This window comes from Scyliorhinus torazame, chromosome 14 (genome assembly GCF_047496885.1).
Source record: "Scyliorhinus torazame isolate Kashiwa2021f chromosome 14, sScyTor2.1, whole genome shotgun sequence".
In the NCBI taxonomy this organism is placed as follows: domain Eukaryota; kingdom Metazoa; phylum Chordata; class Chondrichthyes; order Carcharhiniformes; family Scyliorhinidae; genus Scyliorhinus; species Scyliorhinus torazame.
In genome coordinates, this window is record NC_092720.1 from 17,947,383 (window position 1) to 17,967,105 (window position 19,723).

The window sequence follows — 19,723 nt, forward strand, 5'->3', positions numbered from 1 at the left end:
AGCCAGCATGGGGCTGTGGGCTGAATGGCCTCCGTCTATCCTGTATGATTTTATGACAAGACAGAGTAGATCACAAAGCAGTGATTAAGTGGCACTGAGTTTCAATTTCAAAAACATATGAACGGTAGGGGGATGGGACACTCAGAGAGGTTGGAGGGGCCCATAATTCAGAGCTCCTAGAAAATGATGCACCACATTAGGAATGCATAACGCGGGGCGATTGACGGGCATTATAACATAAACCAAATGTCAACACAGTCATATTTTCAAGAACTTCCTCTTTAAGGGCATTCCCTCAATCCCATTAGAATTGGTGTTGCAATATTGTAGTCCCAATTTCGGACTTAAACTACCTGTGAAGCACAGTTCTCCTGTGGGTATGTGAGGGTAACCGTGCATCCCGTCCCCATCCTCAACCCCAGCCCACCCCCCACCCCCACTTAACCAAGCTGACAGGTACGGTGACTGTGGTGAGCAAGGCACACACCTGGTAGCGAGTGTATGAATTCCCACACGTGGTCAACTGTCCACATTGTCGGGTCAATGTGTAGCATTTCGCCGCAGTCTGCCACCTCCCTCATCCTCAGTTCTCGCATCTCCCGCTCGCGTTCTCGCTCGTTCTGTCGACGGCGTGTCGTCATAGCGACTGCCACAGTTTCTTCTGGAAGTGGGAGATTGCAGGTTGTTGTGGCCTCTTCTACAGGAGTGAAACTGACAGGAATCTAGGAACGGTTAATAATTAGGTCATTTGCAGAACTTCAATTGATACAAAGGCGCTGCACATTACAACTGCACTATTGGACTATCAATTTGGGTTTTTTCCAGTACCCTTAAAGTTGTGTATGTGTGTGCTACATCCCACTAAATTTTAAAATTCTTACACTTGTTTTTTTTAAATCAGTCATAGTCTCTCCCATCTTAACTCTGGAACATCCTCCAGCTCTTTAATCTTCCAAGATCTCCGAGTTCCTCCAATTCTGGACTCTTGCGCATTATTTGATTTTAATCGTTCGACCATTAGCAACTGTATCTTCGCTGCCAGGATTTCTCTCCCTAAATCTCTATTTCTCCACTTCTGTTTCTCTCTCTTTCTTTCTCTCCTTTAAGCCGCTCCTTAAAACTCAACCACTTTGACCAGGTTTTTGATCATCTGCTCTCATGTCTCCTGATGGAGCTCAGTGTCAAGGTTTCTCTGATGATTTTTCCCGTTAAGCATCCTGGGATATCTGACTATATCATATAACTGTGTTTTGTTGGATTGTAAACTTTCCTAACGCCATTATCAAAACTGCTTCACAGTTAGCTTGGGATTCAATTCAGCAAGCCAGGAGCAATCTACTAGCTTTTATTTTAACCAACACTTCAAGAGAGGAACAGGCGAGCTTTCACAACACACAGCACTGGGATAGGCCATTTGGTGCAACTGGTCCACGTTGGTGTTTACGCTGCACACAAGCCTTCTCCCGGCTTCCTCATCTCAGCCTATCACCATGCTCCCTCAGCTGGGTGAGTTAGGAACCGATCAAGTTTCCTGAAGTGGAATGATTAAAATGCCCAAGAAGGCAGGAGTCAGAGAGGGGAATTCAGCCCATTCAGCAACTCTGCCACACATCCTCTCTTTTTTTGGCCCTGTTGTGAGTGGCACATCTTTTCACCATCATGGTCCTCCTCCTTACCTGGCTACACATCTTCCAAGATTTAAAAGCTTCCTTAAGCCCCTAAGCCTCCTAACTTCTCCAAATCCCAGGAATCATTCCCATGGATCTTTTCTGCATCTTCGCCAATGCCTAAAATGTGGCACCTAGAACTGAATGCAAGAGCCCAAATGTCTGAAAGTGTCTCCAAGTGCAACATAAACTCCTTGCTGTTCTACTTTATGCCACTTTTCATAAAGGCTAGGATACTGTTCGCTTTATTATACACCCGCTCAACGTGTCCTGCCATCTTGTGCACATATACACCCAGGCCCCTCTGCTCCTGCGTCCCCTTTAGAATTGTACCCTTTATTTTATATTTATCTCTCCATGTTCTCCCTACCGAAATGAAACACTTCACATTTCTCTGCACTGAACTTAATCTGCCACCTGTCTACCCTTGCCACCAACTTGTGTTAAGTCCTTGTGAACTTCTGCACTATCCTCCTCACAGTTCACAATGCTACCAAGTTTTAAAATCATCCACAAACTTTGAAAGTGTGGGCCTGCACACCAAGGTCTGGGTCATTAATATGTACCAGGAAAAGCAAGGATTCAAACACCGACTCCTGCGGAACACCACTACAAACATTCCTCCAGCCAGAAAAAACAGCCATTAGCCACTCCTCTGTGTTTCCTGCTGTGCAGCCTATTTTGTATCCTTGTCGCTACTGACCCTTTTATATCATCAGCAGTAATTTTGCTCACAAGTCCATTGTGTGCCTGGTAACAAATGCCTCCATGTCCACCACAGCAACAATATTGCCTTCATTACCCCTCTCTGTTACCTTTTCAAAAAACCCCAGCAAGTTAATTGACCACGATTTTCCCTTAAGAAATCCATGCTTGTTTTCCTTAATTAACCCACATTTGGTCTGTGTGACTAATAATTTTGCCCTGAATTACTGTTTGTTGAAGTTTCCCCACCACTAAAGTTAAACAGGCTGGCCTGCAGTTGTTAGGCTTAACTTTACACCTTTTTTTGAACAAGGGGGCAACATTTGCAATTCTCCAGTCCTTTGGCACCATCCCGGAGTCGAAGGAAGAATGAAACATTATGGCCAGTGCCTCTGCAATTTCAACTTTCACTTCCGTCAGTATTCTTGGATACATCTCATCCAGTCCTGGTATCTTATCCATTTTAAGTACAAACAGTTTGCCCAATATTTCCTACTTATCATTTTTAAACCTCTCTAATGTCTGAATTAGCTACTCTTTTACCGTCGTTTGGGTAGCATCTTTTTCCTTAGTGAAGACTGATGTGAAGTATTAATTTAAAACCTGAGCTATGTTCTCTGACTCCATGCATAAATCCCTCTTCAGGGATCAGCCCTACTCCTCCTTTTACCATTCAAATGCCTATAGAGGATGTTGGGATTCTCGTTTATGTTCGCTGCCAGTCTCTTTTCATACTCTCTCTTTGTTCCTCTTATTTGCTTTTTTACCTCCGCTCTGAACCTTCTGCATTCAGCCTGGTTCTCAATTTTCTACTTGACACCTGTCATAAGCACACTTTTTCTTCCATATCTTAATTTCTATCTCTTTTGTCATCCAAGGAGCTCTGGATTTGTTTGCCCTAACTTTCCCTTTCGAGGGAATGCACCATGATTGTGCCCAAACTATCTCCTCCTTGAAGGCAGTCTATTGTTTAGCTATTGTTTTTCTTTCCAACCTTTGATTCCAATTTATTCGGGCCAGATCTGTTCTTTGAGTTTCCTTTCCCCCAGTTAATTTTTCTTACTCTAAACTGTTCTTTGTCCTTTTTCATAGTCAGCCTGAACCTGAGGATACAGTGATCACTGACACTTAAATGTTTCCCCACTGACACTTAATTCTCCCGGCTCATGTCATTCCCAAGAACCAGACCTAGCAGTGCCTCCTTCCTTGTTGGACTGGAAATATACTGTTGTAGAAAGTTTTCCGGAACTCTAGGCACTCTTGCCCATTGCTGCTCTTTACACTATTACTATCCCAGTCTATATTTGGAACATTAATGTCTCCCATTATAACTGCTCCATAATTTTTGCACCTCTCTGCAATTTCCTTGTCAGTTTCTTTCTCTACATTCTCCCCAAGAGTTGATGGCCTATAGGCTATACCGAGCAAGGCAATGGCACCAATTTGTTCCTTAGCTGCTGCCAAATAGAATATGTCCTTGAACCATCTGGGACTCCTCTTTCTCCTGCAATACTCTCCTTAATCAATATCACCACCCCTCACCCTTTTATCCTTTCTATCTATTTTTAACACTTAGTCCTGCCGTTCTTTGAGCTTGGTTTCTGTTTTAGCCACAACACCGTAATCCCATATGGCAATCTGCACCTTAACTCACCAATCTTATTTACCACATTCTGTGAACTCACATATATGCATAATAATCTTCTTAGAATCATTATAGAACTTACAGTGCAGAAAGAGGCCATTCGGCCCATCTAGTCTGCACCGGCTCTTCGAAAGAGCACCCTATTTAAGCCCATGCCTCCACTTTATCCCCGGACTCCAGTAACTCTACCGAACATTTTGGACACTAAGGGGCAATTTAGCATGGCCAATCCACCTAACCTGCACATCTTTGGATTTAGACTTTATTACTTTCTCCTTTACTCTGCTCCCAGTTAACAACTTACTATTCCTTATTCTAGTGCTATCTGTCTCCCTCATATTTTGTGCACCTTGGTACTCCTCTCAGATATCACCTCCAGGTTCCACACCCCTGCCAAGCTAACTTAAACCTTCCCCAATAACACAAGCAAGAAACTGAGTTCCGGGCCTATCTAGGGGCATCCCGTCCACCCTGTACAGGTCCCATCTCCCTGTTAACCGGTCCTAATGTCCCAAGAATGTAAAGCCCTCGCTCCTGTACCATCTTTCCAGCCATGCCTTCATCTGCTTTATCCTCCCATTTCTGTAGACATGGAATTCTCATTCTCTCCCGCTGCTTTTACAATCAGAGCATTGGCACTAGCTGGCTCTGATCATCAATAGGTGTGACTCTCAACAACGCATGGAGATACCACAGCACTGACTGTGGTACAGATCAATCCCTGGCGTGCACCAGGAGGAGGATGCAATCCTTGAAGTTTTTTCATTCAAAGTAGAAATGCTGACCTTGTGTCAATGTCAGCCACACTGTCTACCAGATAAAAAACAATAGTTCCTCAGCTCGATTGAACAGGTGCTCTCCAGCATTCCCACAACGAAAGAAGCAAAATGGAACGTACTTCGAGAGACCGTCTACACTTCCAACATGTGGGAAGAAAGAGCTGAAAAAATGCTGATTGGTTCACTGCGATGGAACCCAATATTGAAGCCAAGCAGTCTTCTCTCATCAAGGACATGGGATGCAAATAAGAAGGCCCTCAATGCAATAAGAGCCGCTCAAATTAAATTCCAACAGACTGCGAGGTGATGCCCCAAAGGTTGTCAGTTACAATTTTGTCAGAATATCCAGATGCCATATCTGAAGGAATCTTAAAGATATCCCATCTGCAACCAAGATAGCTACATTGAAAGCAAAGGCAATGGGAGGTCATCACTGGCTGCAATGAACAGTTGTAGAGATGGGTGGAACAGTCCCGCGAATTGTACTCCAGGGAGAACACTCTCACCCAGGAAGCTCTGGACACCAGTCTGCCTGACATGACAGAGCTGGACATCTGACTCATAGAGGAGGAGCTTGGCAGAGTTTTTCACTCCCTTGCACTGGGCAGATCTCCAGGTGCTGATCCTGTCCTGCCTGAACTCATCAAGCATGGCAAATCGGCATTCTCACAGCATCTGCACAAAGCTCTCTGGCTCTGTTGGAGGGAGGGGGCAATGAAATGAAAATGAAAATGAAATGAAGATCGCTTATTGTCACAAGTAGGCTTCAATGAAGTTACTGTGAAAAGCCCCTAGTCGCCACATTCTGGCGCCTGTTCGGGGAGGCTGTTACGGGAATGTCCCAGGATAGGGCATGATGCAAAGAGTGTGACCCTGTACAAGAACAAGTGCCACCACAGCGACTGCAACAACTATCAAAGCACCTCACTGCAGAGAGCTGAGTAAAAAATATTTGCCAGTGTTGCATTTGTAAGACTGTCGATCTTGCCCGAATGCATCTACTTCAAGACTCAGTGTGGTTTCAGAACTGGAAGATCTACAATTGAAATGATTTTTTCAGTCTGGAGGCGCTACCCCAGTTGTGACATGCGTTGTGGTTTGGTTGTTGAATAAGAACCACGCCAGCTGCGTTTCAAGGGAACCCATGTTCTGTTTCTTTATACCCTGTTTAAATGTTTAGACTGCCCGCTCAGCCAAACCATTTAAGGATGGATGGTATGGATGTGTTTCACCCCATTGGCCCGCATAAAGGCCTGGCACTCCTCGCTGGTAAATGGGGTTCCATTGCCCCTGACAAGCACCTCTGGAATTCCATGGGTGCTGAATGATAGGTACAATTTCTCCACAGTAATTCGCGAGGTGATAGAAGACACAGAAGCATAGAGAATAAGAGCAGAAGGAGGCCATTTAGCCCTTTGATCCTGTTCTCCCATTCATTATGATCAGGGTTTATTATCCAACTCAATAGCCTAATTCCGCTTTCCCCCATATGCTTTGATTCCCTTTGCCCCACGTGCTATTGCTGCTTCTTAAAAACATACATTGTTTTGGCATCAACTATTTCTGGTGGTAACAAATTCCACAGGCTCATCACTCTCTGGGTGAAGAAATCTCACCTCATCCCTGCTCCTGTGCTGGAATACTCTCACAATGAAGGCCAACATACCATTTGTCTTCTGTACCTGCACGCTTACCTTTAGTGACTGGTGTACGAGGACACCCAGGTCTTGCTGCATATTCCTCTCTCCTAATGTATGGCCATTCAGATAATAATCTGCTTTCTCGTTTTTGCCAATAAGTGGATAACCTCATGTTTATCCAAATTACACTGCCTCTGCCACTCAGTTGCCCACTCACTCAACTTGTCCAAATCACACTGACGGATCTCTGCATCCACCTCACAGCTCACCCTCCCACGCAGCTTTGTGTCATCTGCAAATTTGGAGATATTACATTTTGTTCCCTCACCTAAATCATTAATATATATTGTGAATAGCTGGGGTGCTAGCACAGGTCCCTTCGGTACCCCACGAGTCACTGCCTGCCATTTTAAAAAAGGTCCGTTCATTCCTACTCTTTGATTCGGTGCACATCCATCCATTTTGAGTGGCCATCTATCAGGATCAGAAACAATGATCCCATAAAATGCCCGGCAAAGTCGGCATGGAAGCTCACCCAGGGACGTCCTGGCCATTCCTAAGGGTGGGGCAAGGCTGGTAGGGAGAGCTTCCAGTGTTCCTGGAAGGCTGCACATTGCTGCACCATTCGCGCGATGTCACCCCCAAACAAAAGCTCTCGTGAGTAGTTTCATCTTTGAAATACCCATCTTGCAAATCATGCAAGATTGTGCGTGACCCGGTCGCGAGCCCCCCAGAGGAGGTTACCATCCTCCACACAAAATCCTGTTGCTTCGTAAGCTAGGCCTGCAGCTCCACTGGGCCCTCCCTTGTAGCCTACTGTGCAGGACAATGTGGTGTAATTTCACCAGTGCAGCATCCCTTTGGGTCCACTGGTGGATTTGCATGGCCGTCACCGATAGGGTGTCCAGAATGTTCAATGTTAATACGACTTTGTCTGTTACTGGCAGGGAAGGAGGCTTACAGGGAGCGGAGGTCAGCTGAAGGCATCTGCATGTACAATCTGCGCCCCTGGACGATATTCAAATGTTTATTCATAAGCTGCCCAGCAGTGCCCAGCTTTGGATTCGGGCCGAGGCTTTTGGTGGAATCATTTTGCCTTCCTTAAAAAGGCCGAGTAAAGGCTTATGGTCCATGAAGTGACACCCATAGGCATACTGGTGAATTATTTTTACTGCGTATATCACAGTCCTTCTTTCTCTATCTGTGCGACGCAGCGCTCTGCAATGGCCGGGGTCTGGACGCACTTGCTATCAGATGTTAACATAGAACATACAGTGCAGAAGGAGGCCATTTGGCCCATCGAGTCTGCACCGACCCACTTCCATCCTATCCCCGTAACCCGATAACCCCTCCTATTGAGAGTACTGTTGTTTCACTCTGGCAAATACCTCCTCCTCCTGTACTTCCCACGCCCATTTTTGGCTTTTCTTCAACAGGGTGACAACAAGGTAGCGAGGTTCGGGATGAACTTCCCATAGTCATTTACGAGCCCCCAAAACGACCGCAGCTGGGTCGTGGTTTCAGGTTTTGGAGCTCCCTCGACAGCCTGAACTTTTTTCTCCACTAGGTGCCACCTGTCCTAATTGACACGGTATCTAAGGTGCATGGCCACTTTCGCCTGAACACGCATTGAGGGAGGACCTCTTCCAAGTTGCCCAGGTGCTCCTTCTGGGTGGCTCTTGTAATGAGCACATTGTCCAGGTAGGTAGCTATCCTGGGAAACCCTTGGAGGATGTTTTCCATCACCCGTTGAAAAGCCGCACACGCTGATGATACACCGAAGGGAAGTCGGCTGTATTCGTACAGCCTTCTGTGGCTGCTGATGGTGACATACCGCCGTGATGCTGCACCTAACTCCAATTGGCTCATGTCGAGGTTTATGAACGAGTGACCCCTGGCTAACTTCGCGTTGAGCTCTTCTACACGTGGCATGGGTACTGGTCCAAGCAGGAGGCCCTGTTCACTGTCATCTTATAATCGCCCACAGGTGGACTGACTTGTCTGGTTTCAATACCGGGACCATAGGCGCTGCCCACTCCGCGAACAGGACTAGACATATAATGCCCAAGCTCCCTAGTTGTCTCAGTTCAGCGTCTACTTTTGGAAGCAGGGCATGTGGGATTTGTCGGGTCCTGAAGTATTTAAGTTGGGCCTCTCCTCTGGGTCAACATTAATCTTTGCCCTGGCCCCCTTTATTTTCTTCCCAGGCCCTCCTGGAAAACCTCTGGATATTTTCCGAGGACTTCGTACAGACCACATTCGGAGGATTTGTTTCCAGTCCAGTTGGCGTCTTTCTAATCACTCACGGCCTAGGAGGCTGGGACCTGGCCCTTGCACCACTAACAATGGTAGTCTAACTGCGGGTAATTGGGGGCAACGGCTCCCCAGTATATGTTGCCAGCCGGGCAACCCAGGGACAGAATTCCCATATGGAGCCTACAGAAATGTTTTTGTCCGATAATAGAGACAGCAGCCCCATGTTGATTTCCATGTCCAGAGGGTGGCCATTAAGTTGAAGCTTTATCTTAAAGGGAGCTACAGTTGGGCTGTGATGCAATTCAGCTGCATTAGATCTTTGTCCTTGGGTGGGGCAATGTGCAAGACCCGGCTCGGGGCATCTGTGTCACCTGGTCAGGGCGATGCGTTCGCTGTTGATTTTGCTGGCCTCCACCTCCGCGGGTCCTGTGACTGCAAGTGCAGTTGTAGGTACTCCTCACCACCCTACAGGGGGATGTCCGGTTGGACCGTGCTGGCCCTTGGCCATCGAGTCTATTTGCGACGTTGTGCTGCTGTTCATTGTTTTGGTGGTGATTGAGTCACACGGGCACTGTCCTTGGAGGGCACCTTTCTTCAGAATAGGGCCGACCTTACACTGTGTACACTGTAATCAACAGAACCCCAGAGCTCCTGCACCCCCTTTTCTGCATTCTCGTGGGAGGGAGACAGTTCTGTGGCCCTTTTCCGGTCCAAGGCAGGCTCAGCCAATTGCTTTCTCTGGGTCGCCATATTGATGGGTTGATTCCACATACCAAAGTCACAAGTTCTGCTAATTTACGAAGACGTGTTAGGAATTACGCCACGGACTCCCCAGGGGTTTATCCAGCCATACTGAACTGCTACCATTGCACTATTACAGGCAGCTTGGGGATCGTAGTGATTTGCGGAAAAGTTCTACAAGAACACAGAAGGATTCCGAGTATGAGGCTGCCGGGTTGGTGAGGCTCTTGATTACACTGAATGTCAAGGCCATCACCTTCTGGCAGTCTTCTCCAACAATACCAGATGCCTGGAAGAAATGCCGTATCCACGGTATACTGGGCCCAGTCTTCTTCGCCTGGGTCAAAGGCATCTAGTCTCCCAAAAAAACAGCATTTTTAAAATCCCATTGACCTTGCCCCCATGCCGGAATGTTCTGCCCTGGTCAGGGTGTCGAGAATCTCAACTGCTGTTCCTCCGCCCACTAGCGGGGAAGCTCTTGTTCTACGAGTCCCACTGGGAGATCGATCAACGTCTCACCATGAGCCTAGTGAGGGTTATTATACCACATCATGAAATGAGATAGCCAAAACCATCTTGCGATTGGAAGTGGGACAATCGGCCAGCATGATAAACAAGTTGACATCTGGTGTTTTGAAGGAACTCCCTCATATCTGTGGCTCTTGTTAGCAATAACACTTGTCATGTCGCAATAAATCATCCATGAAGTATGCGTTAAAAGTCATTTATAAGAATCTTCAATTTTCCTCAACAATTTGCAGTGAGGGTCGATTTAAGGTTACTTCTATTTGCAGGGTATGTCTCCTGGTTAACGATAAATGTGCTGGATTATCAAAGGGGATTTAATAACTTTACACATGGATGAATTGGGGACACTATCTTTAAATATAAATGGACTGATTGGGCAGGAGACGGGAGTTGACTGCTGCTTTGGTAAAACCAGGCAGCAGCCAAGATGGGATGCTGCTGCCTTGCTAAGAGCAATAGAAAGCTCAAGAAAGGGCCAGGATGATATGCGTGGCTCAGGGGGGACCATGGCACCAAGGTGAGGTACAGAGCTTGACCCGGTGCTAGTTGACTCCTAAAGTTTAACAAACACGGAAACCAACTTTCTTTTGCCCTGCAGCAACTCTGACAGCTGTGTACTAATGTGCACCAAACATAATCCGGACAAATTATTGAAAATCCTCTTCTGTTCCAGACAAACCACTTAACAAAGGATCTTATGGAGCTTTAGAGGCTTTTAAGTTTCCACCTTTGAAAATCACAAACTATCTCAGAGATGAAGATACCTAGTGTTGTCCTCCAAGAATGCGATTTTCAAATTGCGCCTGTACCCATACCCGCTCAAAATGCAATTGAGGATATTAGCCATCGTGTTGTCTGGCACTACCAGCGTGCTAAATGGGATAGATTTTGAACAGATCTAGCAACTCAAGACTGGGCATGCTGTGGGCCTTCAGCAGCAGCAGAACTGTACTCAAGCACAATCTGCAACCTCATGGCCCGGCATATCCACCACTCTACCATTACCACCAAGCCACGGGATCAACCCTGGTTCAAAGAGTGCAGGAGGGCATTCAGGTGCAACATCAGGCATACCGGAAAATGTGGTGTCGACCTGGTGAAACTACAACACAGCATTACTTGCATTCCAAAGAACATAAACAGCAAGTGATAAGACAGTGCTAAGCAATTCCATAACTAACGAATCAGATGCAAGCTCTGCAGTCCTGCAACATCCAGCCATGAATGGTGGTGGACAATTAAACAACTCACTGGAGGACGAGGCTCCACAAAAGTCCCTATCTTCAACGATGGGAAAACCCAAATCATCTGTGCAAAAGATAAGGCTGAAGCATTCGCAAAAATCTTCAGCCAGAATTGATTGATCCATCTCGGCCTCCTCCAGAGGTCCCCAGCATCACAGGTGTCAGTCTTCCGCCAATTTGATTTGCTCCACGTGATATCAAGAACTGGCTGAAGGCACTGGATACTGCAAAAGCTATGGGTCCTGACAATATCCTGGCAATAATACTGAAGACTTGTGCTCCAGAACGTACCACGTCCCAAGCCAAGCTGTTCCAGTATAGCCACATCACTGACATCTACTCAACAATGTGGAACACTGCTCCGATATAGTCTGTGCACAAAGAAACAGGACAAATCCAAGCCGGCCAATAATTACCCCATTCGTCTACTCTAGATCATCAGTAAAGTGAAGGAGCAATCAACAGTGCCTTGACTCGGCCCCTCAGAGTCCATTTATTTGCCACTACCAGAACCTGACCCACCACCCAACGATAGCTACCCCCCCCCTTGCCTCTACCGCCCTACAGGATAAGAAACAATGGCAATGCGATAACTCTTATCGACTGATAAGAAACGACGAGATGGATCCCACATCGGCCCATGCCGCCTTGGCACAGAAACTCCAGTCACGAGTTTGGCAACCGGGAGATGGTGATGGCTCAGAGTCTGACTCCCACCATGCTAACCCCTTTACGACCCTTTTCGGAATGGAACCCTGAGGTGTTCAGATGATGAGAGAAAGGAACCGATTGAGATTTACGGTGTCCTATTCTCTGATGGAGCCTGCCCGCTTTCTCTTTTTTTAAGTTTGTTTTTAATGTTGAATGTTTGTCTCTTGTACGACTTTGTGTGTCGATCTCATCCCAAAATTCTTGATGCAGTCATAACTACCCCTTTGACGCCACATGGTAGTTAAAGGAACAGGTTTGTCGGAAGTCCATATATATTCAAATTCTTTCCGTTCTTGTGAGGTCACCCAGGCAGTGGAGTAACGGCACTTATCCCTGCCGTGCCTGAGGACCCCCTATGTATTAGGTCAGCCAAGCTCGGGTAGTGGAGCAACGGCACTCATCACCGTCCTACCCGGGGATTCCACCCATTCTTGCCCTGCCGCGCGCGGCTCATACGCACCCCATTCGGAAAGTTATTTTCAAAACTCTTTTTACTGGTCTTTTAAAAGTGTGGTTTAAAGAATGCACTTTGCCACAGTTTTTGTTTGCTTTCTGGCGACCCTTCGGTCGCTAACCCCCAACGACTATTTACATGTCCAAACACTTCGTTGAAACAAATTTGCTGCTAGGAAAAACTACCTCAACACTGGATGGAGAAATTGTCCGCCCACTCAGCGCACCGACCACAGGCTGCGAGATTGCTTGCACTGTGACAGAATTTCTTTCTCGGATGTCTTGTCTCCCAAATGGTTGGTTTAAAAAAAAAATGAGGGAGTCAAATGGTGACAATTCTAAATGGGAAATTGATGTCAGGAGAAAGACAGACTAACGAGATATTAAACAACAAGATAATAACAGATATTATGCTTGTATCCCCAGGAATATACGAATATACCAGGAGATAGAGGAAGACAAAGACGAAATGAAGACGGACCTGATGACCTGCATCATGATCATCGTTGGATCATTACAGTTGCGCGCGTTATCAGCCCCTATATCCTTCACCACACAGACCCTAAACGTGACCACCCAACACGATACCCCCAGCACGGACACTACACCACACATAGAAACAGCCACTGATACCCCCACATGGTGCGAAAGTGGTATTCCCTTTCTTACATGGTAGAAGCCCTATTGATTATAGCAATACTTTGCAGTGTCGTCCAGACACTCAGACTTCGGAAATGGCGAAGAAGAGCCTCCCGCTCCCCAGTATACACACTCAGAGTCCCTTTTTTCGGACTTCAACTGACCCCCCACTCTTCCTGCCTAATAGATTCCGCGGTTTTTCAAGACAAATTACTTTCTCTGTAAATGGCATAAGAATTAAGTAGAAATGTGATGCTGCTATTGTTTATTTTGTACTGTAATATAAGTTCTTTTGGTTATTAGCTAGCAGCATAAGTGTAGTTTAGGTAAGGACAATTAGAGGTTCCCCTGTTTGTGTAAAGAAGTTGAAATGTATGATTGAATGTGATAGTGCCCCCTTAGAATTTTTTATAGATGTGTGATGTATTAAAGAAAACCTAGGTAAATGTTCCGATCCATAGGACAGAGTAGGATAGAACCTGTCCTTGATTAAGGGTACCCGGCATAACAGAGAACAGAAGAAGATTCAGTAGTGTGATTCATCACGCTTCGCGTTTAGGATCAAGAGGACGGACTGTAGCCATCTGGGATGGCCGCTTACAACAAGAAATATGGACATTCGCAAAGCCGAAAGGGAAATATGGACAATGTAAGATTCAGGCAGGCATAAAGCCTGCATGTATATTCATGAGCAGAGAATCCAGACAGCACCGAAACCCCCAACCGATTAGCATTTAATGGCCCATCTCCGTAAGACAAAGGATTGATACTCAGGTAACCGATACAAACCCAGACATTTTGGCGCCACGCCCTTTACTCAGGAAGCATAAACAGCAGGGTCAATGACCGCTTAGGACATGCCCAGCCATGAAGGCACCCGCCCCTTTATTGGCTCAGATCGAAGGCAATGATCGAGAACTGCCCAATTAATTGGGTCCAAACCTAAGGACCGCCCAAAAGAGCGTGAAACTCCCCAAGGATAAAGAGAGACAACGCCATGTGTTCGACCTCTTTTGGACCTGGCGCTCCGGCAACGTCCACCTCCAACTGCAGCACCACCAGAAGCAAGTTCAAGTTCAACGCTCGCTACCAGACGGATGAGCCTAGCCGAACCGCAGTTACTTCTCCAGATCCAGCAGATCCAGATTCGAACAAAGGCCACTGTTCCTCTGACCTAAGCCGGGTGCCTGAAGTTAAGTACAGGTTGTCATAGTTGTTAGGTGTAGTTTAGCTCGTAGTGTTTACGTTGCCTGTGTAAGTTAATCTTGTGTGTAAATAAAGTACCATTGATCTTGAACTAACGAACTGGTTGTTTGGCTCTTTGATCGATTCCCGGTTGAACCTTGTGGTGGTATCATTTGATACCTGGCGACTCTGAAAGCATATCATTTCAATATCTAGATAAAAGAAGGGCAACCTTATTGACTGCCATATTTAGAGCAAGTAAAGATAGCAACACTTCCTCAGCAATAGCCTACCCATGGACCTTTAGTTTGGGTTCTGCCAGGCTCACTCAGCTTTTTATTAGTTCATGGGATGTGAGCATTTAAGAGTCGACCACATTGCTGTGGATCTGGAGTCACATGTAGGGCAGACAGGTAAGGACGACAGATCTCCTTCCCTAAAGGATATTAGTCAACTGGATGGGTTTTTACAACAATCAACAATGGTTTCATGGTCATCATTAGACTTTTTAATTCCAGATTTTTAAATTAAATTTAAATTTCACCATCTGTCATGGAGGGATTCGAACTCGGGTCTCCGGAGCATGACTCTGGATCTCTGGATTACTAGCCCAGCGACAATGCCACAATGCCACTGCCTCCCTGACCTCATTACGGCATTGGACGAAAGAGCTGAATTCCAGAGGTGGAGAGAGGGACTGCCTTTGACATCAAAGCAGCATTTGACTGAGTATGGCATCAAGGAGCCCTAGCAAAACTGGAGTCAATGAGAATCAGGGGACAAACTCTTCGCTGGTTAATCATACCTGGCACAAAGGAAGATGGTTGACATTGTTGGAGGTCAATAATTTCAGTTCCAGGACACCACTGCAGGAGATTCTCAGGGTCCTATATCCAACCATCTACAGCTGTTTCAACAATGACCTGCTTTCCATCATCAGAAGTGAGATTGTTCGCTGATGACTGCACAATGTTCAGTGCCAGTCAGACTACTCAGATACTGAAGCAATCCATGTCCAAATGCAGTAAGACCTGCACAATAACCAAGCTTGGGCTGACAAGTTGCAAGTTACATTTGCTCCAGACAAGTGCACGGCCATCTCCAACAGTTAGAATCTAGCCATCGCCCCTTGACATTCAATGGCATTAAGGTTTATGAATCGCCAACTATTGACATTCAGGGCGTTACCATTTACCTGAAACTGAACTGGTCTAGCCATAAAAATGCTATGGCTACAAGAACAGTTCAGAGGCTCAGAATCCTGCGGCGAGCAACTCACCACCTGACTCCCCATCTAAGCCTGTCCACCATCTACAAGACACAAGTCAAGAGTGCAATGGAATACTCTCCACTTGCCTGGATAAGTGCAGCTCCAACAACACAAGAAGCTCCACATCTTCCAGGAAAAAGAAGCCAGTCTGATTATCACCCCTTCCACAAGCATTCACTCCCTCTACCACCGTGGCAGCTGTGTGTACCATCTCCAAGATGGAACAAGTAGGAACTCATCAAGGTTCTTTAGGCAGCACTTTCCAAACCACAACTGCTACCATTTAGAAGGACAAGGGCAATAGATGCCTGGGAACACCCCACCTGGAAGTCCCCGTCCGAGTAACTTACTATCCTGATATGGAAATATATCGGCCTTACTTCACTGTCGCTGGATCAAATCCTGGAACTCCCTCCCTAACAGCACATGGACTGCAGCGGTTCAAGAAGGCAGCTCACCACCACCTTCTCAAGGGCAATTCAGGATGGGCAGTAAGAGCTAGTGATTCATTATTTGAATGAAATAAAAAAATTGGAAATCCAGCCCATTGTGACTAGACCTCATTTAGCACAGTAAAAAGGATTTATTTGAACCATATTTGGTGTCAGGTTCGATTTGTCTTAAAATGTTTATAGAGTGAGATGAAGTGGGGTATGGTAGACTTGTGTAGAGGAGAAACACTGGCATTGACCTGTTGGACAGTGCTAAGATATTCTATGTGACTGAATGTTTATTGTTCTCAGCTGACTGTTCATTTGGACAATTTTAAGTATGAATTCTTTACTCTTTTTAAGATAAGTTAAACTAGACATTTATGACCTCTACCTTATCTCTCCTGGTGCTTGTCCACAGCCCTGTATCATTTTAAAAACAGGAGTTCTGTCCTGTCCTTATGCTGGCCACAGTACATTGCTGTCTAAGCAAGTGCTGCAAGATGAACAATCTGCAGGTCTCATGACGAGATTCTGAGTCCAGTACAATTTAATAATAAGTGTTTAACTACTTGTAACTGTACATATATACATGAGCTAGGGGCTGCCTCCATGTTTGCTTCTATGCATGTTTCTGTCCAGTACAAGGACTACCCTCCAGACTTGGGTCATACATTATTTTGTATCACACTGGCGCGATAACACACCCAGCCCCACATTAACCCTTTCCATGCCAGACCCCCCCCCCCCAGGCTGCAGCAAGCACTATCCATCTCTCAATCCTTTCCAACCTATTTAAACATGTTAATCAGCACTGTGAGTAAAACTGGTTATAATGCTCCTAAGTGTAGTCCCACTGTCATGTCGTAGTGTTGGCATCATTTCCTTGGACTGGTGTGCTCCAGATTTCCTTTAACCTCTCACCAAATGCTGAAGAGGACAGAGAAAATGATCGATAATTTGATGCAAAAGGAACAGGTGTTAGCTTAATCTGCCATCCAAAATGGGGACAGGCATTTTTTATTGGTGTAAAGGTGTTAGGGCAGCATGGTAGCATTGTGGATAGCGCAATTGCTTCACAGCTCCAGGGTCCCAGGTTCGATTCCGGCTTGGGTCACTGTCTGTGCGGAGTCTGTACATCCTCCACGTGTGTGCGTGGGTTTCCTCCGGGTGCTCCGGTTTCCTCCCACAGTCCAAAGATGTGCAGGTTAGGTGGATTTGCCATGATAAATTGCCCTTAGTGTCCAAAATTGCCCTTGGTGTTGGGTGGGGTTACTGGGTTATGGGGATAGGGTGGAGGTGTTGACATTGGGTGGGGTGCTCTTTCCAAGAGCCGGTGCAGACTCGATGGGCCGAATGGCCTCCTTCTGCACTGTAAATTCTATGATAATGGACACATTGGTACCTGTACTGAGTCACAGTATCAAGACTTAAGGGGAACACAAAAATAACCAGATCAGTGGAAGCAACCTGTCGGAGAGCTGCATTTCCTAATTTTTATGAGAAATGTTTGTTAAGCAGAGTATTCACCCTGGCTAGCATGGACCCTCTGGACTCAGCAGTTTTGAGATCAACTTGAACTAACGTGAAAATGTAATGAGCGTATCGTGAGTCTCCAAGTCTTACTTTCATGACCCTCATACCTGTCTCATAAAGTGCTCGCCTGATGCTCCTTCAATGATGTTGGGCCTCCTCCCTCGTCGACTGAATCCGTGGGGCTCTGTTTTTTTGGTCCACCTTGTACTCTTGTCTGATTTAAAAAGCCCCATCCGTTTACTGCAACCGACGTTGTACCTGGAATTGAGCAGCAAAAACCTCACTTCAGCTGAAGAAGACAACACAATCTCCTCAAGGTAGTGCACGAACAGAGAGACATGGGGTTGAACACAAATTTTGGAAGTTGCAGGGCAAGTTGAGAAGGATGATAATAAAATGCATATGGGATCCATGGCTTCATAAACAAAGGCATTGAGTACACGAGAAAGGAAGGAAGTTAGGGTAAACCTTTATTAATCATGGGTTAGGCCCCAGCTGGAGTAGTGTCGTCAATTCTGGGCATCTCTTCGTAACAAAGACTTTGTAGAGGGTGCAGAGGGATTTACGAGGAAGGTATCAGGGGCGAGGGATTTCAGTGGCGTGGAGAGACTGTATAAGCTATCCTCCTGCGAACACAGGCAATACCAGAAAAGGTATGTTGCATCTGTCTTCACTAAAGAAGAGGATATTGTCAATGTCACAGTAAAGGAGAAGTAGTAGAGAAATTGGAAATGATAAAAATAGATGAAGTGGAGGTACTTATTGGGTTGGCTACGTTCAAAGTTGAAAGGTCACCCATTTCAGTTGTGATGCATCCTAGGTTGCTCAGGGAATCAAGGGTGAAAATTGTGCAGGATCTGTTACAATCTTCTAATCCTCCTTAGGATGTGGGACTAGAAGACTGAAGGACTGCAAAATATTACACTCCAGGTTGAAACGTGCAGAGGCAACTACATTTTACAATTCTTTCAGAGCACAGTTTAAGGTAGCACAGACTGGTTAGATTTTTAAGTTGCTGTCTGGATGGAAAACTGATGTTGCAAATCAGTCGCTCATTACAGAAACTGTCCAATTTTCATTAAAAAAAAAAAATTTTTATTGCAGTTTTTCATTTTATACACTGTACAATAGACAAGGGTCTGTGGATCGTGTTCAATATACAATAACTTTCCATTGGTATCGACCCACCCTTCCCAACCCCTTCTCGATCCCCCCCCCCCCGCCCCAATCTTTTTGTTGTTTTAAGATACTTTATATCATAGAATTTGCAGTGCAGAAGGAGGCCATTCGGCCCATCGAGTCTGCACCGGCTCTTGCAAAGAGCACCCTACCCAAGGTCCACACCTCCCCCTATCCCTATAACCCAGTAGCCCCACCCAACACTAAGGGCAATTTTGGACACTAAGCGCAATTTAGCATGGCCAATCCACCTAACCCGCACATCTTTGGACTGTGGGAGGAACGGAGCACCCGGAGGAAACCCACGCACACACGGGGAGGATGTGCAGACTCCGCACAGACAGTGACCCAAGCCGGGAATCGAACCTGGGACCCTGGAGCTGTGAAGCAATTGTGCTAACCACTATGCTACCGTGCTGCTCATTAGGTTGCATATCGTACAGTAAGTGATTGTCATTTATTTAAATAAATGCAGCTCTTTCCACTTCTCCTCCGCTACTTTGTTGATTGCACCCCTCCCGGTCCCGTTTTTGGTATTTCTTTGGGGGTTTTGTTCTTTGTGACCTTGTTCTGGGCCCCCTAGGTCTGCCAGCCAGTCTGCAGCTGTGAGTGGTGCTGCTCCTCGCCAGCCGAGCAGTATTCACTGGTGGGCGATTAGGGAGTCAAAGCCTGGAGCGTTGGCCCTCTTCCCCATGAATAGTTCTGGCTGGCCTGATACCCTGGAAACTGCCACTCTTGGGCACGGCTCCGCCCGCACCCCCACACCTTGGACATTGCCTCGAAGAAGGCTGTCCAGAACCCGACAAGTCTGGGGCAAGCCCAGAACGTGTGGGCGTGGTTGGCTGGGCCTCCCTCCGGGAAGAACCTGCTCATTTGGGTTCTTGCCGGGTGCGCTTTGTGCACTACTTTCAGTTGCATGAGGCAACACCCCCGCCCCCCCCCACACAAAAGCCAAAATCATTTTGTCGACCGCGTTGAAGAAGGCTTTGGCGATGTAAATCAGTATGGATCTGAACAGGAAGAGGAACCTGGGCAGCACGTTCATCTTGATCATCTGTACCCTCCCTGTTAGGGAGAGCAGGAGTGTGTCCCATCTCTGTAGGCCCTTTTTTGC

General features: G+C 46.4%; 1 protein-coding gene across 6 annotated transcripts in view; it reads right to left on the minus strand.

Annotated features, from left to right (window-relative positions):
- Nucleotides 1-19,723, minus strand: part of LOC140389554 (polyhomeotic-like protein 3) — a 160,389-nt gene that overhangs the window by 11,374 nt on the left and 129,292 nt on the right. For all 6 annotated transcript variants that reach the window (XM_072473774.1, XM_072473777.1, XM_072473776.1 and 3 more), the window contains 2 exons: nt 17,538-17,688; nt 488-722 (listed from right to left, as the gene is read on the minus strand). In XM_072473774.1, the coding sequence (XP_072329875.1) occupies nt 488-722; nt 17,538-17,688 (386 nt within the window). The remainder of the gene's footprint in view (nt 1-487; nt 723-17,537; nt 17,689-19,723) is intronic.